Genomic DNA, 27,590 nt, shown 5'->3' on the forward strand with positions numbered 1-27,590 from the left:
GGGGAAGTTGAGATTGAGTAGCCACGGGTCATTGCAGCACTTAGCACTTGAAATGTGGCTAGTGTAAACTGAAGAATTAAAATTTAAACATAAACTGCTACATTTTATTTAAATTGAAATACAAATGCAGCTAGTAGCTACAGTGAAGCACAGATCTAGGGTCTCTACAATATCTTGTCTACGATATTGGGTATATAATAAACTAACATACATATGAATAAATAGGAAAATGGAACCTCTAGTCAAGAGGGAAAAAAATCAACAGACTGAAAGATGACCAAGAAATCGGATTTGCAGGTAAGAACTTTAAAATAACTACAATAAACGTTTTAAAAAAACTATGAGAAGATGGATATAATGGATGAAGAGATGCAAAATTTCAGGAGAGAAATAGAAACTGCAAAACAGAGCCACATAGAAACTCTAGAACTGAAAAAGACAATATCTGAATTAATTAAAGGACTCCCAAAATGAATTTATTGAGGTAAATGCTACCTCAGAACTTTCTGGAGGCCAGAGGGAATGGCTTCAAAGTGACACATTCTTTTATGCACTTTCTTTACTGGAAATGTCTACACTTTCTACCAATAAAAGCTATACAAAAATGAGTGATTGCCAACAGAGGTGATTAATTGCTCAGAATTAATAGTCTTCAGGAATAACAAGAACATGATTTGGCAGAAAATAGTGAAATGATTACAAAAGGATAGGTGACCCCCAAAGTTCCTTACAACCCTGAGATTCTAAAACTTTATCAAATGGCCATTATACACTTGAAATTTGAATTCATTTGCATTTAGTTTTTAAACAATAGAAATATATATTATACACTAGTTGATTTTAAAAACAAGATAAATTGATGTTTATCCTGTAAATACATACAACTTTGAATTTTGAAATATAAATATGCATTTTACTAGATAACCACATATTAAACATCAAATAAAATTTAAATTACCCTCTTGTCCATTTCATAGGATGAAGCTTCTATACTTGGCAAAAGATGAGTGATAGTGGCCATTAGGATCTGTAAGCCAGAAAAAAAAAAATGCTGAAAAAATTTTAAATTAAATGTGCACCAAAACATTTAATTGTTAAATGCTAAACTGATACAAAATCTACCGCTGCAAAATTTTCCTAATTACATTAACATTATTTCATTTAATTAACTTCATTTCATTACCAATTTTAACACATAAGTTTTCCTTTTATGTATTTTTTTAACCTTTTTTTATTAAAGAAGTTTTAGGTTTACAGAAAAATCATGTTGAAAATACAGAGTTCACATATAACCCACTCCCCCCAATATTCTCTATTATTAACACTTTGCATTAGGGTGATACTTACCACAAGTGATAAAACAATATATTATAAATACCCTATTAATTTTAGCTGACTTAACATAGGGAACACTGTTTGTATTGAAAAGTTCTAAGGATTTAAAGCAAAATTTTATTGTAGTAACATATATAAATACACAACTGAAACTTTCCCCATTTAACCAGACTGAAATTATAATTCATTGATGTTAATTATATTGGCATTATTGTGCCTCCATCATCCCCACCCATTATGAAAACATTTCCATTATCCCAAACAGAAATTCTGTACAACTTAAGCAAGGTACCCATTCCCTAGCCCTACCTCAATCCCTGGTAACCTATATTTTAATTTCTAACTCTATGAATTTCCGTATTATAATTAATTCATATCACTGAGGGCATACAGTATTCATACTTTTGTGTCTGCTTTATTTCATGAACCATGATGTCTTCAAAATTCATCTTCGTTGTTAAATGCATCAGAACTGCATTCCTTTTCATGGCTGAATAATATTGCATCACACGTATGTACCACAATTTGCCTATCCATTCATCTGCTGACAGACACTTGGGTTGCTTCCATCTTCTGCCAATTGTGAATAATGGCACTACGAATATTGGTGTATGAATATCTATTCGGGTCCCTGCTTTCAATTCTTTTGGGTACAGACCAAGAAGAGGGATTGTCAGTCATATGGTAATTCTATACTTATCTTTCTGAGAAATTGCCAAACTGCTTCCACAGCAGCTACACCATTTTACATACCCACCAACAATGAACTAGTGTTCTTATTTCTCCACATCCTCTCCAACACTTGTTATTTTCCACTTTTTAAACTGGAGTCATTCTAGTGGTGTGTAAAATGGTATTTCATTGTGGTTTTGATTTGCACTTCCCTAATGACAAATTATGTTGTCCTAGTTTGCTAATGCTGCAGAATGCAAAACACCAGAGATGGATAGGCTTTTATAAAACGGGGGTTTATTTACAATTACAGTCTTAAGGCCACAAAGCATCCAAGGTAACACATCAGCACTCGGGTACCCTCACCGGAGGATGGGCAATGGCCTCCGGAAAACCTCTGTTAGCTAGGAAGGCAGCTGGCATCTGCTCCAAAGCTCCGGCCTCAAAATGGCTTTCTCCCAGGACGTTCCTTTCTAGCAAGCTTGCTTCTCTTCAAAACATCACTCCCAGCTGCACTCTCTTTGAGTCAGCTCATTTATATAGCTCCACCAATCAAGGCCCACCCCGAATGGGTGGGGCCACACCTCCATGGGAACATCTCATCAAAATTATCTCCCACAGCTGGGTGGGGCACACTCCAAGCAAATCCAACCAGCACCAAAACTTCTGCCCCACACAAGACTACAAAGATAATGGCATTTGGGGGACACAATACACTCAAACCGGCACATTCCACCCCCTGGAACCCAAAATGGCATTATCTTTCCAAATACAAAATACATTCATTCCACAATACCACAAAAACTTAAATCATTTCAGTAACAAAAGTTAAGCACAAAATCCCATCAAAATCAATTTAGGCATGGTCAGTCCCAAGGCACAATCTTTCTTTAGCTGTGGATCTGTGAACTTAGAACAAGTTACGTGCTTCCAATATACAAAGGAGGGACATTCATAGGATAAACATTCCCATTGCCATAAGGAGAAACAGTAAGGAAAACAGGGTTAACAGGAGCAAAACAGTTCTTAAAACCCCCAGGACAAAGTCCATTAGATTTCAAAGTCCAAGAGTCATTTCCTTGGGGCTTGAGAGAGTGGGAGCCTAACCCTTCCCAAGGGCCTTTTCGGCAGCCCGTTCCTCTCCAAACACTTAGGTGAGTGCTCCAACATTTCCACACATTGGGGAGACCACCTTCTCGGCCCCACCCTCCTCAAACATCGGGGCAGCTCCCGGATTCCCTTCCATCTCCGGGGCACACGCTCAACCCCTTCAGAACAGCGTGGTGGCAGCCAGGCTCTCCCCAATTCCCTGGGAATGTGCTCCACCCTCTTTGGGGCTTGGGGTGGCAGGACATTTCCTGAGCAACGAGGCGGAAGGCCCGCCCTCGACCTCCAGGGCAAACTCACCCTTTCTCTGCGTGTGGGCTGCTCCGCTCTCTCAGCCCTAGACCTCCTGACTCCAGACCTCAACCTCCATGGCTCTGTCTTTGAAGAGATTTTTCTTTTAATTTTTTCCTTGTCTGTCTCCTCCAGTCCAGACCGGCAATGGCTCTGTCTATAAAGATCTCGCAAAAATTCTGTTGGCTTTGCATGAAGCACACAGGGGTCAAAGCCATCAGACAATAGGATTTTCCACAAATCCTTTCTGCTTAACTCCTTTTCCAATCTTGGCTTGTACTGAAATGGCGGCTGGGTTCCATGTTTGGTTACATCCTCACGTTGGGCTGTAGCTTCTGGGATTCCACTCCCTGGAAGCCTGTAATTTTCCAAGCCATCAACTTCTGGTTTCTTTGAACCCAAGAGTTCAGTTCTAAGTTTATCTCTCTCTGCTCGCATTTTACTATAAGCTGCAAGGAGAAGCCAGGATACGTCCTCCACACGTAGTCTGGAGATCTCCTCAACTAAGTATTCCAAGTTGTTGCTTCCAGATTCTTCCTTCCATCTGACACCAGGACTCAATTTTGCCAAATTCTCTGCCACTTTAAAACAAGGATCGCCTTTCTTCCAGTTTACAACACATTCATCATTTCTGTTCAAGTCCTCATCAGAAGTATCTTTAGAGTCCATATTTCTACAAACAGTCTCTTTAAAGCAGTTTTGGCCTTTTCTATCAAGCTCCTCACAACTCCTCCAGAAATTCCCCCTTATCCATTTAAAAAGCCGTTCCAACATGTTTGGTATTTGCAAACTCAGCAGCAAAAGCACCCCACTTCTCTGGTACCAAAATCTGTCCTAGTTTGCTAATGCTGCAGAATGCAAAACACCAGAGATGGATAGGCTTTTATAAAACGGGGGTTTATTTACAATTACAGTCTTAAGGCCACAAAGCATCCAAGGTAACACATCAGCACTCGGGTACCCTCACCGGAGGATGGGCAATGGCCTCCGGAAAACCTCTGTTAGCTAGGAAGGCAGCTGGCATCTGCTCCAAAGCTCCGGCCTCAAAATGGCTTTCTCCCAGGACGTTCCTTTCTAGCAAGCTTGCTTCTCTTCAAAACATCACTCCCAGCTGCACTCTCTTTTCTCTCTTTGAGTCAGCTCATTTATATAGCTCCACCAATCAAGGCCCACCCCGAATGGGTGGGGCCACACCTCCATGGGAACATCTCATCAAAATTATCTCCCACAGCTGGGTGGGGCACACTCCAAGCAAATCCAACCAGCACCAAAACTTCTGCCCCACACAAGACTACAAAGATAATGGCATTTGGGGGACACAATACACTCAAACCGGCACATATGTTGAACATCTTTTCATGTGCTTTTTGGCCATTTGAGTATCTTCTTTGGAGAAATATCTATTCAAGTCTTTTGCCTATTTTCTTAATGGGTTGTCTTTTTTTTTTCAGTTACAGGGTGTCTTTATATATTCTGGATATAATACCATTATCAGATATGTGGTTTCCAAATATTTTCTCCCATTGAGTAGTTTGTCTTTTCACTTTCATGATAAAGTTCTTTGATGCACAAAAGTTTTTAATTTCAATGAGGTCCCATTTATGAATTTTTCTTTTGTTGCTCATGCTTTGAGTGTAAAGTCTAAGAAACCACGGCCTAACACAAGGGCCTAAAGATAGGTCCTTATGTTTTTTTTTTAAATTTTATTTTGAAATAAATTCAAACTTACAGGAACAGTTGCAAAAACAATACAAACCCCATACACAGAACTCCAGCATACCCCGACCCCCCTCCCCCAATATCCTAATCCACCAACTTTAACATCCTGTCACACACTATTTCTTTCTTTCCCTCCCTCCCTCCCTATCATCCGTCATCTATTGCTCTGTCTTCTGAACATGAGGGCAAGCTGCATACATCCTTGAACAAACAATATAATTCACATATACATTTCCCATGAACAAGAACATTCTTTTACGCAATCCCATTAAGCACAGCTAAGAAGTTCAAGAAATTCAAAATTGATACAAAGCTTACATTCTATATTTCCTTTTTTTTCTTATGTCCCTACTGTGTCTCTTTGAGCCTCCTCTCCTCCATCTTCAGATCCCACCCAGGATCATCCTTGGTGTTTAATTGTCATGATCTATTTAGACTGTCTTTTCTTTTTTTTTTCAATTGTGGAAATACATATACAGCCTAGATCTTCCCATTCCAATCCCTCTCTAGCATTCCCTTAGTGGGATTAATCACATTTAGAATGTTGCAATGCTATCACCTTCCCACCATCCATTACTAGAAATTTCCCTTCACCCCAAACAAAAACCCTACACACTCATTTCATAATTCCCCATTGCCCCTTACCCTACTTCTCGTAACCCATACTCTACTTTTCACAGTTATGGTCATATTCTCTGATACTTTCTTTGCGTTTACCATGGGGCTTAAAGTTAACCTCTTAAATCTATAAATCTTGTTTTTCTTTGATACCAACTTAACTTCAATAGGACACGTAAACTATGTTCCTATACTCCTCCATTCCCCCACCTTTATGTAGTTCTTGTCAAAAATTACATATTTCACATTGAGTCCAAAACCACTGATTTATCATTACACTTCATGCATTTTAGGTCCTGTAGGAAGTAAATAGTGGAGTTACAAATCAAAAATACAGTAGTATTGGTATTTATATTTCACATGTGATCTTTACTTGAAATCTTTATTTCTTCATGTGGTTTCAGTCAATTGTTTAGTGTCCCTTCCTTTCAGCCTGCTCAATTCCCTGTAGCATTGCTTATAGGACTGAGCTACTGGTGATGAAGTCCCTCAGCTTTTGATTACCCGGGAATGTTTTCACCTCCCCCTCATTTTTACCCTCCAGTTGTTTGTGAATTTTCTAAGTCTCTGATGGTTATTGACTTCTATTTGTATTCCATTGTGGTCAGAGAAAGCAATTTTTTCAAATTTATTGAGGCTTGTTTTATGTCCCAGCATATGGTCTATTCTGGAGAAAGATCTGTGATCACTAGAGAAGAATGTGCATCCTGGTGATTTGGGATTAATGTTCTATATATGTTTGTTAAATTTCTCTGTATCTCTCTCTCCTTTCTTTGTTTTTCTGTTGGTAGGGCTCCCTTTAGTATCTGAAGTAGGGCAGGTCTTTTATTAGCAAAATCTCTCAGCATTTGTTTGTCTGTGAAAAATTTAAGCTCTCCCTCAAATTTGAAGGAGAGTTTTGCTGGATAAAGTATTCTTGGTTGGAAATTTTTCTCTCAGAAAAGTGGCTGCTGAGTAGTAACTACTTAGTCTTATGCTGTTTCCTTTGTATGTGGTGAATTGCTTTTCTCTTGCTGCTTTCAGAACTTGCTCCTTCTCTTCAGTATTTGACAGTCTGATCAGAATATGTCTTGGAGTGGGTTTATTTGGATTTATTCTATTTGGAGTTCGCTGGGCATTTATGCTTTGTGTATTCATATTGTGTAGAAGGTTTGGGAAGTTTTCCCCAACAATTTCTTTGAATACTCTTTCTAAACCTTTACCCTTCTCTTCCCCTTCTGGGACAGCAATGAGCCTTAAATTTGGATGTTTTATTTTATCTATCATATCCCTGAGATCCATTTCGATTTTTTTTCCCCATTCTTTCTTTCGTTCTTTCATTTTCCATTCTGTGGTCCTCAAGGACACTGGGTCATTGTTCAGCTTCCTCTAGTCTTGTACTATGAGTATCCAGAATCTTTTTAATTTGGTCAGCAGTTTCTTTTATTTCCATAAGGTCGTCTATTTTTTTATTTACTCTTGCAAGTTCTTCTTTATGCTCTTCTAGGGTCTTCTTCATGTCCTTTATATCCTGTGCCATGCTCTCGTAGTTTGACTTTGGTTCTTTGATTAATTGTGTCACGTACTGTGTCTCTTCTGACCTTCTGATTTGGGTGTTGGGGTTTGGGTTCCCCATATCGTCTAGTTATCATATGCTTTTAAATTTTCTGTTGTTTTTGGCCTCTTTGCATTTGCTTTACTTGAGAGGATTCTTTCAGAATATGAAAAACACCAAGCTCTAATTCGTCAGATCTACAGCTTGGTGGTGTACACTTTCTCTAACTAACCAGCAGATGGAGTCCGCGAGTCACCTATTCCCCTCAGGTCAGTTCTCCCCAACTTTGTCTTTGTGGTGTGTGGGGGTGATTCTTGTGGGGTTCAATTGGTGCACCAAGTTTGGGTGTGTTGTTGGTGCTGTCCACCCTGAATGAGGGCATGTGTCTGGGTGCTTAGGGAGGCAGGGCAGCTTTAATAATCAAACCTCCCAGGTGTTCCCAGAGATTTAAGGCTGTTGTAAAAGTCTCAGCCCTTATTTCAGTCTTGCCACAGATTGTCTCTGCCGCTGACCCACAAGTCCTTGGTATTGGCATAGGGTCCCTGGGATTTCCAAGCAGGGTCCCCCTTCTCAGCCGTGGTCTTCCAGGAACTCTGTTGAGGGAAGGCTGTGCCACGACACAAGTGTGCGCCCACCCTCCAGGGAAGTCCTGGGACGCTGGGCTGTGCAGGGGCGTTCCCAGCCTGCTGTAAGGATGGCTGAATGGAGTGTGTTAATTTCCCCCTTTTTGCACAGCTCCTCCTTCCCAGCTCCGGGACAATTAGCTGTGGGTGCACTAAAGGCCACTGTCCACGGCCAATACTGTGGAGTGTGAGCGGTGCTGTGGGAAACACTCCCCGTTACCCTGGGACCCTTGGCGCGGCTCTGGGCTGTGGCTCCAGCCCTGGGCAGGAACATCCCCAGCCCGCTGGGAAGATGGCTGCAAAGGGCATGGTTTCTTTCTCCTTTTGGCTGCCCTCTGCCCCACTGGCTGAGAGACAATTAGCAGCGGGTGTGGGAAGAGCTATCTTCCACGCCAACTATTGAGGCGTTGGCACAGCCCGTTCCTGCTGCGCTTCACTGTGCGGTTCTCGCTGCTGTATCCGCAGCTGCTCTCAGGTTTTGTTTTTTTTTTTTTAAAGAACTAGTCTGTCTCCAAACGCCAACCCATGGTTTCCCCACACTGCAGCATGGCCACCAGACTTTCAGCCGGCTCACTCACTCATTTCAGAATGCAGACTCCTGGTTTCACCAAATGCATGGTCCCTATGGATTTAGCAGCCCTTGTCTGGCTGGTGAATCGCTGGAACTGGTGTTCTGGGTTACTTTCTGCTGTTTATCTAGTATTTTTCACGGAAGTGTTTTTTTGCCCTGTCTCACCTAGCAGCCATCTTAGGTTCTCCCCTATGTTTCATTCTAGGAATTTTATAGTCATAGTTCTTATATTTAGGTCTTTGACCTATTTTGAGTTAATTTTTGTATATGATGTGAGGGTTTATTTCCAAACTGTTCAATTCCATTGGTCTCTATGTCTGTCCTTGTGCCAGTACCATGCTGTTTTAATATGGCCTTACACAGAGATTTTTTTTTAGTATAAATGCATTTTTATTTTTATACAACCTACATGACATGTTTTTCTTAAAAACAATGCCCTCTAAATAAATCAAGGTCAAAATAAATTCAAGATGGCATCAGTCCACCAGTCTAAGTCGTGGTGTTGTGTGCATGAAAAGCAGCAGCCAGTTATGATAGATTACAGACCCAAAGTAATTCCCAACTTTGTTAATATTTCTCTGTTTCTAAACCATCCTTAAAGAAAATCATCTCCATAGTAGTCCAGAAGAACAACCATACTATCTAGATTTATAGTTTCATCAATAACAGACTGGTAGTTTTCGAAATTAGAAAGAATGCACTTGATTTGTTCTGTAGATGCTGTCATAAAAGGTTTTACCCTTTCTGGTCCGCATTCTTCATGTCTGCCTTTGATTGATTGCATGAAATCTTTGATGTACTTCTTGTGGCTTCTTTTGTGAAGCTGGTTTCCTGTAAGTGATGGTGGATGACAATGTCAACACCAGTGATGACTATGCTTTCAGTACCTTTACCCTCCGGCCTTTTGCAGAGTTGTTTTCACCAATGAGTGAGTCATCAATGATTCCCTCTGTCCTACTGACCATCTTCCCCTCCAACTCCAGACAAAGCCTGTCTGCGATCTCCCAGATCTCGTAAATGTTGGAGAACATCTCATCATGGCTGATGATCATGATGATGGCTGGAGGGAAACAATGGTGGCAGTGGCTTAGCAAGAGACTGGAGTAAGCATGGTGAGGTTGGAGCAGCACATGGCAGGAGAGGGTAGTGGGGAAAAGCTGGAGTAAGTTTTAAAGTCAGGGAAGTGTGAGTCATCCAAATTTGTTCCTTTTTAGGAACGTTTTGGCTATTTGGTGCCCTTAAACTTATATATAAATTCAATGATTGGCTTTTCCATTTCTGCAAACAAAGCTGTTGGAATTTTGATTGGGATTGTGTTGAATTCCGTAAATCATTTTGAGTAGAATTGACACTTTAAATAGGTCTTCTTTCTTTTAGCGATGCTTTGTAGTTTTCTGTGTAGAAACACTTTACCTCCTTGGTTAAATTTATTCCTAGATATTCGACTCCTGTAGTTACTAATGTAGATAGCTTTTTTCCTTGATTTCCTCTTCACATTGTTCATTACTAGAGTATAGAAAAACTGAGGTTTTGTGTGTTGATCTGGTACCCCATCAAATCTTGCTAAATTCTTTTAATAGCTTTGTTGTGAACATTTCAGGATTTTCCATATAGAGAACCATGTCATCTGCAAGTAGGGAAAATTTTACTTATTCCCTTCCAATCTTGGTGCCTTTTGTTTCTTTTTCTCGCCTAACTGCTCTGGCTAGAACTTCCAGTACAATGTTGAAAAACAGTGGTGACAGTGAGCATTCTTGTCTCATTCCTGATTTTAAAGGGAAAACTTCCTGTCTCATCATTAATTTGCTGTTAACTGTAGGCTTTTCATATATTCCCTTATTGATGTTGAGGAAATTTCCTTCAATTCGTAGTTTTCTGAGTGTTTATCAAGAAAGGGTGTTGTATTTTGTCGAAAGTGTCAAGTGAGATGATCACTTTTATTTTTCTTTCGGCCTTTAATGTGGTGTATTACATTATTTTCTTCTGTTGAACTACCTTTGCACACCTGGGATAAATCCTACTCGATCACTGCGTGTAATTCTTAAAGTGTGCTGTTGGATTCAGTTTGCTAGTATTTGCTAAGGATTTTTCCATCTATATTCATAAGGGATATTGGTCTATAATTTTCTTGTGGTATCTTTACTGGCTTTGGTATTAGAATGACATTGGCCTCATAGAATGAGTTATGAAGTATTTCCTCCTCTTAAATTTTTTGGAAAAGTTTGAGCAGGATAGGCATTAATTCTTTTTGGAATTTTTGGTAAAATTCACTAGTGAAGCCATCTGGTCCTGGGATTTCCTTTGTTGTGAGGTTTTGATTACTGATTCAAACTCTTTACTTGTTATTGGTCTGCTGAAATCTCTATTTCTTCTTGAGTCAGTGGAGGTAGCTTGTGTGTTTCTAGGAATCTGTTTATTTCATCTAGGTTTTCTAATTGGTTGCTATACAGTTGTTCATAGTATCCTCTTATAATCCTTTTTATTTCTATGGGTCGATAGTAGTGCCCCCCACCCCACTCATTACATTTCTATTTATTTTTTTTGTCAATCTAGCTAAAGGTTTGTTGATTTTATTGATCTTTTCAAAGAACCAACTTCTAGTTTTGTTAATTCTCTCCATTGATTCTTAATTCTCTATCTCATTTATGGCCACTTTACTCTTTGTTAATTCCTTCCTTCTGTTTGCTTTGGGTTCAGTTTGCTCTTCTTTTCCCAGATTCTCCAGTTGTGAGGTTAGGTTCCAGATTAGAGATCTTTCTTCTTTTTTAATGCAAGCATTTAGAGCTATAAATTTCTTCTTCAGCACTGCCTTTGCAGCATCAAGTTTTGGAATGTTATGTTTTCACTTTCATTTGCCTCAAGATATTTCATAATTTCCCTTGTGATTTCTTCTTTGACCCACTGATTGTTTAAGAGTACGTTGTTTAATTTCCACATATTTATGATTGTCCAGACTCCCTGTTATTGATATCTAGCTTCATTCCATTCTTGGTGGATGTTTTGGTTTGCTAAGGCTGCCGGAATGCAATATACCAGAAATTGGGTAGCTTTTAACAATGAGATTTGTTAAGTTACAAGTTTACAAGTTTACAGTTCTAAGGCCATGGAAAATGTCCAGATTAAGGCATTAAGAGGAAGATACCTTATCTGAGGGATGGTTGCTGACATCAGGGGTTCCTCTGTCACATGGGAAGGCATATGGTAATGTCTGCTGGTCCTTCTCTCCTGGGGTCTCTGTGTCACATGGAAAGGCACATGGCTGGAGTCTGCTGGTCCTTCTCTCCCGAATTTAGCTTTCAGCAGCTTTCCCTCTCAGCTTCTCTGGGTCCTTCCTTAGCATTTCTGGGGCGTTCCTCTCTGTGCTCCCTCCAAACTACTCTATCTTTCATCCTCATAAAGGGTTCCAGTAAAGGATTAAGACCAACTTGAATTGGGTGGCTCACATTTCCATGGAAACAACCTAATCAAAAGGTCCCACCTACAATAGGTCTTCCCCCACATGAAGGATTAAAAGAACGTGGTCTTTTCTGGAGTATATAACAGATTGAAACCAACACAGTGGACAAGACACACTGTATGATTTCAGTATTTTTCAGTATACTGGGACTTGTTTTTTGACCTAACATATGACCTATCCCTGAAAATGATCCATGTGTATTAAGTTAGAATGTGTATATACGTTTGTTAAATCTAATTGGTTTATGGTATCATTGAAGTCTTCTGGTTCCTTACTGATTTTTGGTCTAGATGTTCTATCCATTATTGTAAGTGATGTATTGAAGGCTCCTATTAATGTAGAACTGTCTTTCTCCCTTCAGATCTCTCAATATTTGCTTCATACATTTTGGGGCTCTGCTGTTAGGTGCATACATATTTACATTCATTGTTTTCTTGTTGAATTGACTCATTTATCAGTATATTGTGACTTTCTTTGTTCCTTTTAACAGTTTTTGAATTAAAGTCTATTTTATCTGATACTAGAACAGCTACCCCAGCTCTCTTTTGTTTACTATTCGCATGGTATATATTTTTCCATCCTTTCGCTTTTAGTCTACTTGACTCTCTGAATTTAAGGTGTGTTTCTTGAAAAGGGCATATCGTTGGGTCATACTTTTTTATCCATTCTGCCACTCTCTGCCTTTTGCCTGGAGAGTTTAATCCACTTACATTTAAAGTGACTACTTATAATGCAGGACTTTATTCTGCCAGTTTGATATCTGTTCTTTGTAAATCTTATATCTTTTTTTCCCTCAATTTTTCCATTAATTTTTACTTTCGTATTTTTTATTTTTTTGTAGTATACCATTTTAATCTCTTCTCATTTCTTTTTGCATATATTTTTCATATATGTTCTTTGTGGTTACTATGGGGCTTAAATTTAACATCCTGCATCTGTAACAATCATGTTTCATTCAATACTACCTTAAATAACATACACATGCACTGTTCTTATACCCCCATCCCTCTACCTTTTAGTTGTACTTGTTATAAATTATATCGCCATATACTACTTTCAAAACCATAGATTTATCATTACTTTTTATGCATTTGCATTTTAGAACTTCCAAGGAGTAAAAAATGGAGTTACACACCATAAAATACAAAACAATAGTACTGCATTTAGAATTACTCATCTAGTCCCCTTTACTGAAGTCTTTATTTCTTTATGTTGCTTGATCTACTGTCCAGTGTCCTTTCCTTTCAATCTGAAGAAATCCCTATACCATTTGAAGGGTTAAACTAGTGGTGAGAAACTCCATCAGCTTTAATTATCTTTCTCTTATTTTTGAAAGAGAGTCTTGCAGAACAGAAAATTCTTGATTGGCAATCTCTTTTTTTTTTTTCCCCCCAGCACTTTAAATATTTTATCCCATTGCCTTCTTGCCTCCATAATTTTCGATGAGAAGTTGGAATTTAATCTTATTGGAACATGTTGCCTTTTTCTCTCTTTCTTTTCCATCTGGGACTACCATAATGCATATATTGATTGATGGTGTCCCACAAGTGCTTAGGCTCTGTTAGCTTCTTTCATTCTTTTTCTTTTTGCTCTTCATCCTGAATCATTTCAATTGTCTTGTCATTGAGTTCACTGATTCTTTCTTCTGCCATCTCCAATCTGCTGTTAAACCCTCATGAGAATTTTTCATTTGTTATTATAGTCTTCAACTCCAGTATTTTTCTTTATTCCTTGTAGAAATTTCTATCTCTTTATTGAGATTTTCATTTTGTTCACCCACTGTTTCCTTCAGTTCTCTATGTTTTCTTTTATCTCCCTGAGCATATTGAGGATCATTTTTTTCAAGTCTATGTCTAGTATGTCGAAAGTATGGTCTTCTTATCTGATTTTTTTAATGAATTTTTATCTTGTTCTTTTGGATGGATCATTACTTCCCATTTCTTCATTTGTCCTGTAATCTTTCATTGCACACTGTACATTTTAATATTTTAAAGTGTTATTAACTCTGGAATTTAGTCCATGAACTGTCTGTTCCTTAAGTTTGTTTCCAACTAGTGACATGACAAGACTTCCTTGAGTGCCAGGCAGGAGCTAACAAAAACAAACCAACCAGGGAAAAAAAACACCTTTCACAGCCTTTGTAAATTGGCTTTACCATTCTGGTGCTTTCCCTTCAGGGTTTAACCTACTTATCAAGAAGGTCAGCCCAAGGTAAAGTTGATATGGAGGTCCTCTTTCTCTTTTTTGGTGTCTTGTCCTGGGCTTGTGCTTGCTAGTGGCCTTAGGAATTCCCCCATTTATAAGAATTTGAATGCCCTCTAGTCACTACGACACAGACTTTCTCCCTTCCTGGTTAATCTACTGTATGTCTTAAATAAGGTAATTCTTTGCCCCAGGCTGCTTCCACTTAATTATTTCTTAGTTATGCTGGCAAGTTCTAGAAGGTTGAGTCAGGGAAGAGTATGCACACAGGGATTGCTCCGTGTCCTCCAGAACAGGGCCAGGGACTCACAATGGTTGTGTAAGGTGGCTCCACACCAACCCTGGGAAGGGCTGGGAGAGGAGTAAACAAGGGCATCATGAGCTTTCCTACCATATCTGAAGCTGCATTCTGGATTTGGCACTTTCCCAGTGAATCCTTTTAACTATTTTCCAGAGTTTTAAGGAAGATGGCTCTGCCAGGTTTTGCTAGTTGTTTAAGGATTCTGTGGAGGAAAGGCACTTTGGAGTGTCTTACACTGACATCTTGGTCAGGTGGAAGCCTAATAAGTAAGCTTTTCCAGTACACTAAACTACCAATCATTTACAATTCTTATATATAGAACCCTAATTATGTATCCTGTATCAACTATAAATGTATTTATTCAAAATTCAATTCATGACATGAATCAATATTTTTGAACACAAAGATAATATGTTTCTTATAGAAATATTAGAAATAAAATAAGCAAAAAGATAAACAAAAACCACTGTATCCTACCCTTTCTCAAGAAATTTACTGTGTTCTCTTTCCAGCCCTTGCAACGTATAAATGAAAAAGTATTATATTTTGTAACATGACATGACCTTTTCACTTACACATATTATACATTGAACATTATCTGAATAAATTTGATATACGGAATATGAAATACTAAAGGAAAGACATTTTTAAAAGAAGGCAAAAATATTAATATGTAGTATTATCATTTACCCTAGAAATAGCTTGGTCTCATTAAATTTTTTAAGTGCATGTTAAAAATTTCAAGGGTTAAATTTATTGTACTTTTATTGTATTTTTATTATATGCTATTAAATTTTTGCAAATTATTACTTTAATGCATTAAATAGAAAAATTCCTCTAAATATACTTTATACAGAAAAGTTTTACTTACTAGTGGAGTCTGGCATACTAGATGCACCTGCTTAATATTGGTAATAAACTAGGGCTTCTATTCCTAAGTCTGCAAATAGGAAGCCATTTGTGAACTGTTCCACTCTTTGGCATTTCATTTCTTAATTCAGTTGGAGGTGGGGAATAATTTTGTCTACATGTTTATCTGTAGCCCTTGACAATTATAATATATAGAGAAGCAAACTGAAAAAGCTCTGCACACTTACAAAGCACTTAGGTAAGTATTAATAACATGGAAACTGATGAATAAAATAGCAGAAAGAATTTGGAGATTTTCAAATGAAAATGAAAATGTGTTTATACTTAAAGAAAACCCTTAATTCTCAAGCAGAATAATCAATTTAAAGGGTAAAATTTTCAAAAAAATATTAAAATTGTAATAATAGACATTTGCATTCACATTCACAATAATATCTAAGTTTACATGTCCCACATAACACGATAATGAAAGAGCTACAACTAACAATTAACATTTATATACCCAAAAGTGCTAAATGCTTTACACATATTTTCTCATTTTGTCTTCAGAGTTACTCTATGAGGTAGATATTTTTTATCCCATGTGCATAGATAAAGAAAATAAGAGTTCAGAGAGTTAAGTAACTTGTCCATACTCACAAAGTTATTAAATGGCAAAGCCAGGAGTATGGTATGTCTGACCCCCAAACTTAAACTCTATACTGTATTCAACTCAACAGATATTTACTGAACACTTTCTATATGAAAGTCATTCTAGGCATAAAACATTATAAAGAAAAAATGTCCTTGCCTTAAGGAGCTTAGAATATTGTATAAAATACATTTAGTGCTAAAACAGAGGCTAACAACATGGTTGAGTGGGAAAAGCCTGGACTTTGGAATCTGACAGACTTGGGTTTAAAACTTGTTTCTGCCCTGTTAGCTTATGACTTTATTTTAGTTTCAAATCCTTAGTTGTCTCATCTTCAAAAAGGGTAAGGGAAAATAATAACCTAACTCAAAAGACTTTAAGAACTAAATGAGATAACACATGAAAAGGGAACTGGTACAGTGACTGGTACAGTGATAAGTGCTTAATAAATATTAGTTTGCATCTTTTCCTAAAAATGCTACAAGTATCTGAAAACAACAAAGATAAATTATGGTGGGGGTGAGCAGATGAGGATTTTTTTTTTTTTTTTGAGGAGGTGGTATTTAATCTCTCAAAATGAAAAGAAGAGAGAGAAGTAGAACATTTTAGGTAGGAAGAAGAAAGTAGAGATTACGTTTAGGAAATTGTAAGCAGATTCAGTAGGCTAGACTACATGGAATCTATGTATGATTCTGGAAAGACGGGTTTTGAATTCCCAGCTAAAGAATTTGGGCCTTATTTAATAAGCAAAGAAAAACCCCTCACAGATTTTGCTTTGTTTTGTTGTGTGTGTTTGTGTGTGTGTGTGTGTTTGCAGGGAAGTGGCATGATAAGAGTCATATGAATGTGAATGATGACTTGAAGGGGAAGATCTTAGAAGCAGATAGACCAGTGAGAAAGCTATTGCAATATCTCAATAAAGAAACGCTGAAGGGCTGAACTAAGTTAGGGGTAGAAGGAATTCAGTAGGAAATAATGAATTAGAATGAAACAACACAACAACAATTTAATAAATGATTGGCTGAAGAGGAAAGAAAAGGAGTGAATCAAAATAGTGTTTTGATTTTGGCAACTGGAAGGACAGTCTATTTTCCTTACCTAACAGAAGGAATATACATTTACAAAGACAATGCCAACTATGAAAAGTATACATATAGCATTTAATTTTCATTACGATTTATAAGCTGCTTTTTAAAACTTTTACTTTGTCCAAACCCAGGAATACAATCTCCTAACATAAAATACAAAGGGTCTGCCAATACGCTGGTATTTCAGAAAAGCAACATGAGTAGCCATTATTTAGCTATGGAAAATTTAAAGAAAACTATTAAATAATTTTACATTTCAAGGTATCCAAATCTAAGGATCTCTATCAAGGTCATAAAAAATATATATGTGAGAAATTACTTACCTGAATAATTTTCAAGGGATAATCAGGCTGGTAAATCTGAAGTCTAGGTATATAATGAACCAGCATGTGAAGCATGTTACAAGCTACATGGGCTACTGTTTTATTAGTAAACTGCAAAATCAAAAAAAAAAAAAAAAATATATATATATATATATATAAAATTTCTTTCTAAACTATTCATCAATTTATTAGCTATTGAAAAATTTTAAATTTAATACATTTTTGTTGTCATCCTACATGTATGATGTGTTTATTATAACTAGGAAGATAAATCTACAGCTGAGAATAATCCTAATACACCCCAAATACACAATATCCTAATACATGTAACTTTATTTTCTTTTTTTTTGCAATGTTGGACTGTTCTCAATCTATTTACTCTTATGGGGATTTCTGCTACAGCCTCTAAACTACTGACCTTGTTATCAGTCTTTCCCCCATTCCAAACTACTGGACACAATATTTCCCAACTAATCTTCTGAGTACTTGCTCTGGTCCTGATACTCTCCATGCTAAAAATCCTTTGATGATATCCCAATGGCTAAAGAATAAAGTCAAAATTTTTATCTTTATGTACAAATCTCATCCACTCTTCAAGTTCTGATCAAATGGTTCCTCTTTTCCAAAGTCTTCTCTGATAACCTGTCTAAATCAAAATTATTTCTACTTTCCCTAAACTCAACCAGCAGTTAATATATCCCACTCATTTGATACCTCAACTTTTTAAATTTTATTACTCTTATTTTCATCTTTTTCACCTATTATATTATTAATCTCTTGAAGCTAGGTTTATGATTTTTTTTCATTCTGGTATCCCTCACTCTGCCTATTAGGTAAATAATATTATTATTCAGAAACATTTATGAATTACTTTAGCATCTTACACAGTAGGTGCTGCGGATATTACAAATCTTAAGACAAAAATAAATATCAGGGTTTCTTTACAAGCAAAAAATATCCATTTACTCATTCAGACTCACCAAATAATTAGACTATTACTTCTAAACAAATCATAATGGCCTCAAAGAGAGGACTTAACTGAAGACAAAAAGTAGAACAGTTTGAGAATTTATGAAATGATAGAGTCAAAGATTAAATTATAAAAAACACTGGCTAAAAACAAACAAACAAAAAAACCATGTACGTTTTAAGATGACTAGTTTTCCTTTTTGGGAGTCATTCATATGCATTCTAGGCACAAAGCCAAATACAAAAAAGTTGAGATGAAATAGGTCATCACAAAAATATACTAAATTTAAGAGTAGGACCACCCTTAAGGGAAGAGTCAGAATTAAGGAAATAATAGAATAATAAACTAATGAAAATATTTATTAAATGTTTTATTGGATATTTGGAAAAGAAAAATAACCACACATTTTATACATCTTGATATAACTCATTAAACAGTTTTCTTTACCTTTAAGGAGACACAAATTACATTCAGAGCTTCCTTAATTTGAGGAAGATGTGAATCATGGACTAGTTCTTCACAAATCCAAATACCCAAACTGCAAAGTGCTACACATCTGCAAAACAGTAACCAATAATGATACAAAGAAAAGTAGCTAAGCCTTTAATAAAGGAAACCACCACCCCAACCAAAACACTCACAGCAAAGCAACATAGAATGCACACGCACTGTTTAAGTAAATTAATGAATGTTACTCTTACACATTAGCTGCAGACTAAAGAAAAAAAGGTAGAGAGAAAGCATATCCCCCAAACCCCAAGCCTAATTTTCTGTTATAATTTATTACCAAGATGGAAGGCTGGGAAAACCCACAGGATCTTTCTAACAAGCCCATATTAATATGTGGATATTACTATAAAGCTACCCAAAGAAGTATGCAACCTGCTTTCAAAGAGGAAGAGTGTGAGTACAATTTTACTGACTGGCAGCACCAAAATGAACTTCAGTGAAAACATGAAGCTGCTAGCATAAATCAAATAATATTTTCTTATCTTTTGAATTTAACACAGCTAGCCACAAATTCTTTTTAACCAAATTGGCTACACAAATAAATTCACTTACTTTATAAAGGAATCTCAACATAAATGGAACTGGCAGAGTTTATGTTCTGTTCCCTAATGTCTTATAGGACTTCATGTCCCTAGCAAAATATATCAACTAAGTTTCAGCTAAAATAGTTATTTGATGATCAGAATCAGCATGAATTCTAGTACTGTGTGTAAGTTTAGGCTTCTGATGAAACTTATAATGGTTCTCTCTCAGTATAAAAAAAATCAACTCTTTCTAGTATCCTTGTATACTTGGCCTTTCCTGATACATTTTTAAAGTTAAATTCAGTGGAATGCTAAATTTCAGAAAAATTTAATGCAGAAATATTTTTCTTCTTGAACATAGGGGATTAGAAGGTCTTAAAACCTTTCTTTTATTTTCTCACAGTGTTAATGCTACTAAATTGTTTACTACCAAAACCAACAGAAAATCTTTCAAGTGAAGTCTACTGCTTTATTCCTTCTCTATCATTGTCAACCCATAAGTCTTAGATGATATTTATAGACCTGAATAACCAAGTTTAGGGTTTAGCAGTGGAAAGAGGTACAATCCTAAAGCAACAAGGAACTCTGAAGTGAAGCAAAGCTCTCCTAAAGGCAGCTGACTAAAGCTGACTAAAGGCAGAGACTTGGAACACAAATGATTAACAGTTTTTGGTTGGAATAGAGAGGGTGTTTTGTTTTTATATTCTTGTGTGTGGTTTCCTACATCCTCCAAGATGTAAAAATAATCCAGAATACTCCCAGTATGGCTCAACTCACTGTACTGCTTGGGTTTTAGGGGTATAAGCTTCTAAGACCTCACATTACTGAAGGGAATAGGAAAACAAGTTGAAATGATTCTTGTGTTCACCTTGTGGAATTTTTCTATCTGTCATAACATAAGCTGTTGTGTGAGTGATTCCCAGGTCTACCTCTAGGCAGCTACGTTTTAGGCTTCCAAATTCTTTCACTTGAGAGGCTAAGTGGTTTAAAAAAAAAAAAAAGGGCAGATGATCCAGTGTCTGAATCTCTCGGTTCAAACTTGGGCCCCTTATTATTTATGCAACTCATAAGGCTCTGAAGAAACACTGCCACGGTTTTAACCAAGACTGCCACTTCTGGGTGATAGGGCAGGCTACTTAAATTTCTCTGGGCTTCAGTTCCCTTAAGAGAATAATAATTTGTACCTATCTCATAGAGTTATTACCAAGTTCAAATGAGATAATAAATATTAAGTGCTTAGGAAAGGCCTAGCACATGGAAGAGGCTTAACAAATGTTAGTTTTCTAAGCATTAGTTTCTTGCTTGCAAAATGGGAAGAATATTGGTGATCTCAATAAACTCAGAATAGTAATAAGGATTAAATGAAACATTATAGAAAAATCCTTGTAAATAAATCCTGTTTTATTAACAAGAAAATGCTAGAGAAACAATGTTGAAAAATCACCATATTTGGTGCTAAAGCTACCAGGAATGAAGACAAGGAATGGAAAAGACTATATACTTTTCTGGAGTAGCTGTCAAGTATTAAAATGAGATTAAAGTAAAAGACATTTGTTTTTAATTAACTTGGTTATTAAATGAGAAAATAAGCAGTTGAATTAAATAGCTGGAACTGCATCACACTTAACCAAACTTGTCATTTCACATTATTTTTAGGTGCCAGAAAAATGACTTTAAACCAGAACTGGAATCTAGACGGTTGAAAGCCATGATCTATTTCTCTATGAACCCTAAGTCAAAAAATGTATAAATGACTGGAAAAGAGAAAGGTTTGCAGAGATGTAAGTCAGGAGTAGCAGCATAGACTAATATTGAGGCTAATGAAATACTATTAGAAATAGCTTCAAGAAATATACAATATAAATTAATGATATTTTGAGAAAGAGAAGGGGGTGCTTTTGGCTACCTGATTTAAATCTCAACCCTTTTCTGTATGGTTTAGTAAAGCAAAGAAAATGCTACAGCTTTCTTTTCTGTATAAGATAAAAAAAAAAAAAATTCAATCTTACTACTAATATTCTTTTACAATATCCTGATCAAATATTTATAAATATTAAAAGATACTATTTTACTAGATATATAACTTTCTACAATAAAGTATTTTATTTCCATTTAACAGACATTCATCAAGTACCTACTACTGAATTTCAGGATGCTGCATAAGACACAGTAACAAACAGAAAATGAAGAGAAAGCAAAATGCATCTAAATAAAATTCAAACGAAATCATTTGATACAGAAGGTGAGGTTACTGAAAAAGATGATTAGGGTTTTATTTTTTTATGAAGGAACATTAGTATCCAAACCATGAAAAAATGTAACAGTAATCATTTAAATAATTTAAATTTGTAATTCAGAATAGCTTGTGTGTGTCTGAAACAATCTGGACTCCTCTAATAACGTAATCAGCTTCTAAAATTAGATTTCAAACACAGAGTAGTTATGTCAAGCCCAAGAATATCTGACCTACCGTGCAGGACCAGAGGGCTCATCTCTTGCTGAGCTTAATACAGTTTTGATTATAAGTTCCTAAAATAAGGAAGAAATAGTTAGAAGCAATAATTAGGATTTCATTCATTCATTCAACAAATACTTTTTAAGTGACCATTATGGGCCAGCTGCTAAGGACACAATAGTGCAAACAACCAATCTCTATTCTCATGTAAATACTTTTAATAAAGAGTTCACTATTATTCATAAAAGCAGCTAAAAAAATAAAAACATTTCTGTAATTTATAACCAAAATTGTATGTTCAAAAAATAATCTTTTTTCCTGATTACAGCAGTAATAAAGGCTCCCTATCAGACAGATAATTATAGAATTGATAGCTCAGAGGTATGAACATCTTTTGAAGACTTCGAGGAATATCATTTAAAAGCCAGCCTCTTCTTCCTTGGAAATTTGTAAAGCATGATAATGTTTGAGTTTTAGGATAAATACTATATAATAATAGCTAAAATTATGTAAATGATAAAATATTCAAAAGGGAGAATAAGGGAAGGAAACTGTCCAAGGAAAGAATCTTGAAGTATGTTCATGTTCAGCAGACAGAGAAAAGAAAACTAGTTTATGAAGAAATCTTAGATAGAATACTTAGAAAGGCAAAAAGTAAATCAAGATACATCTGTGCAACATAATTCAAAGATGAAAAGACATGGGAGAAGGACAGGGACTCAAAAGGTTCAAATACTAAGTGGCTGAGGAGAACAAGAATGTTACTAGATTTGATGATTAAGAATTTGCTCATACCTTTTAAAAAACTAATTCATTCATTCATTCAACAAGCATTTATCAGCTATATAGAATGTAAGCTCCTTAAGAGCAGTAACCTTTTACTTATCTTTGTAAACTCAGCACCTACCCTAGCAGCTGGCAATTAATAGCAACTTAGATTTAACAGAATTTTGACAGATAAAATCAGAAACTATGATTATGTTTGTTTGGGGTGATTAAGAGAGACAAGAAAAGGAGAAAAGGTCTTATATAATAATGATATACGATACTTTACGCAGAAGGAAATGGATTTTCAAAAGCATAGAATCGAGAAACAGTATGGTAGTATCCATGTGGCAGTAGTTCAGAGTACATGGGGTAACTGGTTTCAGCGAAAATGTGAAAACTAAATATTACCACCATGGTATATAACTTTTCCCCTAAATCTTCATTTTCTGACTAAGAATAATTATGGCATTCTTGGGCTTTTTGCTTTAATCATCCCTGTCAGAATTAGTTCTTCTTTTGGAGATTTTTTTCCCCCACAAAAAACACGTATTTTGTTTTTTTAAACCACTCCAGCCATTACTACTTACACAATGGCCAGTAGAGAACAAAGCCATTCTGAAATGCAAATAATATGTAGTAGGCTAGGTTAACCTCTAACTACTCAAAACTGCCTATGCATATTAAAACTATTATCCATTCTTGGTCTTCAGGATTTTCTGAATATAGAAGAAACTATTACATCCCTGAAGACCAATGGTCAATTTGAACAGTTTTCACTAAGTGTCTTTGTAAATTATATCATATTGACCCATAGAATTTTATGAATAAGCCAAGTTCACTTGTTTAACAAATGTTTTCTTAGTACATATTATGTGTCAGGCACTGTGCTAGGCTCGGAGGATAGAGCAGTAAATAAGAACTTGTGGTGTTTATTTGTCTGAAGGAGAAGTCAGACACTGAACAAGTAATTACAAGTGTGATAAACATTATAAAGTGAAATATGGGTGCTATGAGAAGTGTATGCAATACTCTTGACTTGAATTAAATAACTTTCTTCAGAGAAAACAAGTTAAAAAAAATCATAATCATGGCTCCCGAGGAGCTATAATGCCTCTCTCTATCCCTTCTTCTAATACTAGGGACCAATTCTGGTCAAACACAGAGACCATCTGGCAATTACTGTGTCAGGCACAACTTCTGGCAACTGTTAAAGCCTTGGGAATTTATAAAACATGGGCATTCATTTCAGACTTAGCTTAATTATAGAATTATTTGTTACCAGGCACATACTCTGATGGACCCAGAGCACTGATCACACCACTCCGCTCCACTTTGGTCTAAGAATTACTGAGTCCAGGGAACCAAGAATGCTGACCATGTCTCATCTTCCCCTTCAAACAAAGGCTAAACTCTGCAGAGACTCAAAACAGTTTTCACCAATTTTCTACTTGAAATTTTTAAAAAGGCTTATAAGAAACAAGGGTCATTTGGAATGTTTGTTCAAAATTATATACAATTATCTTTATTTTTAAAGGATCAATATTTGCAATTATATAGTCACTGTTTAATTTTTTTCAAGCCCTTTAATGCTTCAGGTACATGGGATCACCATGCCTACTCCACAGTTTGCTGCGGCAGAATAGAATTTCCCATCACAATGCTTGATTCATCACATTAGGAAATTGGGAGAGCCAAATATGCATGTTAAGTTTGTCATCTCCATCTTAGCAGCCTTGCATTAGCAGCATAGTATCTGGCTCATAGGATATTTCAATAAATGTTTGGTGAGTGAATGTAGACATGCAAGTGGGTTCCACAATGAGAAAAAGTTTACAAAACAGTTATAAACACCAAAAAGGATATGCTCCTAATGTATAATCCAGCTTTTGTCTCAAGGGGGATTTGGCTAGCTAATGTCCTCTAACAAATGTCTAGATTTCAAAAAGAAAAGAAAGAATGCAAATTTTATTATATAAACTCTACGGTTATAAAATCATTTAAATGCTAAAATCAGCATCTGATTTCTTACCTTAACATCTGTAAATTGAGACACAGCAATATCAGGAATGTTGGGATGGAGAGCAGGGAATTCACAATATAAGTTGGGAAAGCAAACCAAAGATCCCAGAAGAACCTGTGCTTCTACTCTTGGTGCCTATGTGTCAGATTTTTAAAATCTTTAAAATGTATTTAGTTATGTCACAATATTATCAGAAAAATTATTTTATTATCCAAACATACAATACAGGGAAATGAGAGTATAAAACAATTCAAAAAGGAAAGAAGAAACACAAAAATTTAGGTTTTCACCTAGACTTTCCACATAAACTATTGTTACCCTCAATAACTGCAACCATCAAATAGCAAAGCCTTCCCCAAGAGCAGTATTACCTAAATCAGCTAGTTAATAAGACTTAGCTATAACTTAGCTTAGCTAATTTTGAGGAAAATCTAAATATTTAATTTTAAAGGCAACTCACACATCTTAATATATTGTTCAAATGAGTTGAATACTCACTATCACTTGATTTAGTTACTACCCAAGGATGAATAAGGTAACTAAGAATGTACTAAAATAACTATGTCTTCAAGAACCAGACACTAGTATAGATGGTTAGTATGATATTATGCAATAAGAAAGGCATTGTCTATGGTACTTACTAAAATCAAAATTACAATTTATACCTGGACTACAGGTAAAGGTAACTTCACTTCATCTTTTTCCTTAGCTGTATTAAGCCATTCTGAAGTATAAGCACTGAACACTATATTTCCTCTTATGCCTTCTTGCATGTCCACCTAACACCAACATTCACCTACTAATATATGCCTTATTTACTAATGTGCTTGCAAATTGATTTGTATATTTAATAATGCCTAACAAAATGTTAAAAACAAATCTATTAGAAATATTATACTTCTATTCACATAAAACAAGGACCCATCTCCAAAATGATTTCTCTAACTTAATAACTGTTTTACTGGAGGCAATGGAGTAGTACTCTACCATATGACTTTCAACAAAACAACTCACTTCCAGATTTTAAAAATAATCTGGATTTGCAGATACAAGGCAGCAGCATAAACTTGCAGCCACCATCTCAAGTTAAAATAAAAGACATCCTATAAAAAGTAAATGAATAAAAATCAATATTTAATGAAAGAGATCAGATAAGAGTTTTTCTATAAATGTGGATAAGTTAACTGGGAATGTTTAGGCATATAGGTATAATGGGAGCAGGCCTGGAACACGATTGTAATTAAGAAAGGCAAAACCTAATCAATCATTTTGTAACCTGCCTAAGGGGGAGGGAGGAAACATTACAGAAGGAAGATGATATGGATGGGGTTTAAAATGGGAATTCAAAGAGCAAGACTTCTGTATTTCCAACACCGTCCAAAGGAAAAGACTCTTCTTAACCTTTTTTTTTTTTCATCGAAAACGTCAATACTTTATTTTTATTATTTTTTTTTTTGAGGAGCTAAACTTTTTTTTTTATCTTCATTTTATTGAGATATATTCACATACCACGCAGTCATACAAAACAAATCGTACTTCGATTATTTACAGTACCATTACATAGTGGTACATTCATCACCCAAATCAATCCCTGACACCTTCATTAGCACACACACAAAAATAACAAGAATAATAATTAGAGTGAAAAAGAGCAATTGAAGTAAAAAAGAACACTGGGTACCTTTGTCTGTTTGTCTGTTTGTTTCCTTCCCCTATTTTTCTACTCATCCATCCATAAACTAGACAAAGTGGAGTGTGGTCCTTATGGCTTTCCCAATCCCATTGTCACCCCTCATAAGCTACATTTTTATACAACTGTCTTCGAGATTCATGGGTTCTGGGTTGTAGTTTGATAGTTTCAGGTATCCACCACCAGCTACACCAATTCTTTAGAACCTAAAAAGGGTTGTCTAAAGTGTGCGTAAGAGTGCCCACCAGAGTGACCTCTCGGCTCCTTTTGGAATCTCTCTGCCACTGAAGCTTATTTCATTTCCTTTCACATCCCCCTTTTGGTCAAGAAGATGTTCTCCGTCCCACGATGCCAGGTCTACGTTCCTCCCCGGGAGTCATATTCCACGTTGCCAGGGAGATTCACTCCCCTGGGTGTCTGATCCCACGTAGGGGGGAGGGCAGTGATTTCACCTTTCAAGTTGGCTTAGCTAGAGAGAGAGGGCCACATCTGAGCAACAAAGAGGCATTCGGGAGGAGGCTCTTAGGCACAACCATAGGGAGGCCTAGCCTCTCCTTTGCAGCAACCGTCTTCCCAAGGGTAAAACCTATGGTAGAGGGCTCAACCCATCAAACCACCAGTCCCCTATGTCTGTGGTCATGTTAGAAACAATCGAGGTGGGGTAGGCGAATACCCCTGCATTCTCAACAGGCTCCTCAAGGGGGCACTACATCTTTTTTTCCTTGTTTTTTTTTTTTTTTTTTTACCTTTCCCTTCTTTTTTAAATCAACTGTATGAAAAAAAAGTTAAAAAGAAAACAAACATACCATAAAAGAACATTTCAAAGCGACCATAACAAGGGAGTAAGAAAAAGACAAGTAACCTAAGATAACTGCTTTACTTCCAACATGTTCCTACTTTACCCCAAGAAAGTTACCTAATATAGCAACATTTCTGTGAACTTGCTCCTACTATATACATCAGAAATTAACAGACCATAGTCATTCCTGGGCATCCCCAGAACGTTAAATAGCTTATCAGTTCTTCTTGGATTATTGTTCCCCCTTCCTTAATTGCTCTCTATTGCTAGTTCCCCTACATTCTACATTATAAACCATTTGTTTTACATTTTTCAAAGTTCACGTTAGTGGTAGCATATAATATTTCTCTTTCTGTGCCTGGCTTATTTCGCTCAGCATTATGTCTTCAAGGTTCATCCATGTTGTCATATGTTTCACGAGATCGTTCCTTCTTACTGCCGCGTAGTATTCCATCGTGTGTATATACCACATTTTATTTATCCACTCATCTGTTGAAGGACATTTGGGTTGT

The 27,590-nt window shown here is 36.3% G+C and overlaps 1 protein-coding gene and 1 pseudogene across 7 annotated transcripts in view; both read right to left on the reverse strand.

Annotated features, from left to right (window-relative positions):
- RALGAPA1 (Ral GTPase activating protein catalytic subunit alpha 1) overlaps positions 1–27,590 on the reverse strand; it is a 384,096-nt gene that overhangs the window by 138,403 nt on the left and 218,103 nt on the right. For all 7 annotated transcript variants that reach the window (XM_037834821.1, XM_037834823.1, XM_037834822.1 and 4 more), the window contains 5 exons: positions 24,599–24,724; positions 21,817–21,875; positions 18,760–18,868; positions 17,343–17,453; positions 959–1,027 (listed from right to left, as the gene is read on the reverse strand). In XM_037834821.1, the coding sequence (XP_037690749.1) occupies positions 959–1,027; positions 17,343–17,453; positions 18,760–18,868; positions 21,817–21,875; positions 24,599–24,724 (474 nt within the window). The remainder of the gene's footprint in view (positions 1–958; positions 1,028–17,342; positions 17,454–18,759; positions 18,869–21,816; positions 21,876–24,598; positions 24,725–27,590) is intronic.
- LOC119530937 lies at positions 9,038–9,450 on the reverse strand (annotated as a pseudogene).

Source organism: Choloepus didactylus, chromosome 4 (assembly GCF_015220235.1).
Source record: "Choloepus didactylus isolate mChoDid1 chromosome 4, mChoDid1.pri, whole genome shotgun sequence".
NCBI classification, from domain to species: Eukaryota; Metazoa; Chordata; class Mammalia; order Pilosa; family Megalonychidae; genus Choloepus; species Choloepus didactylus.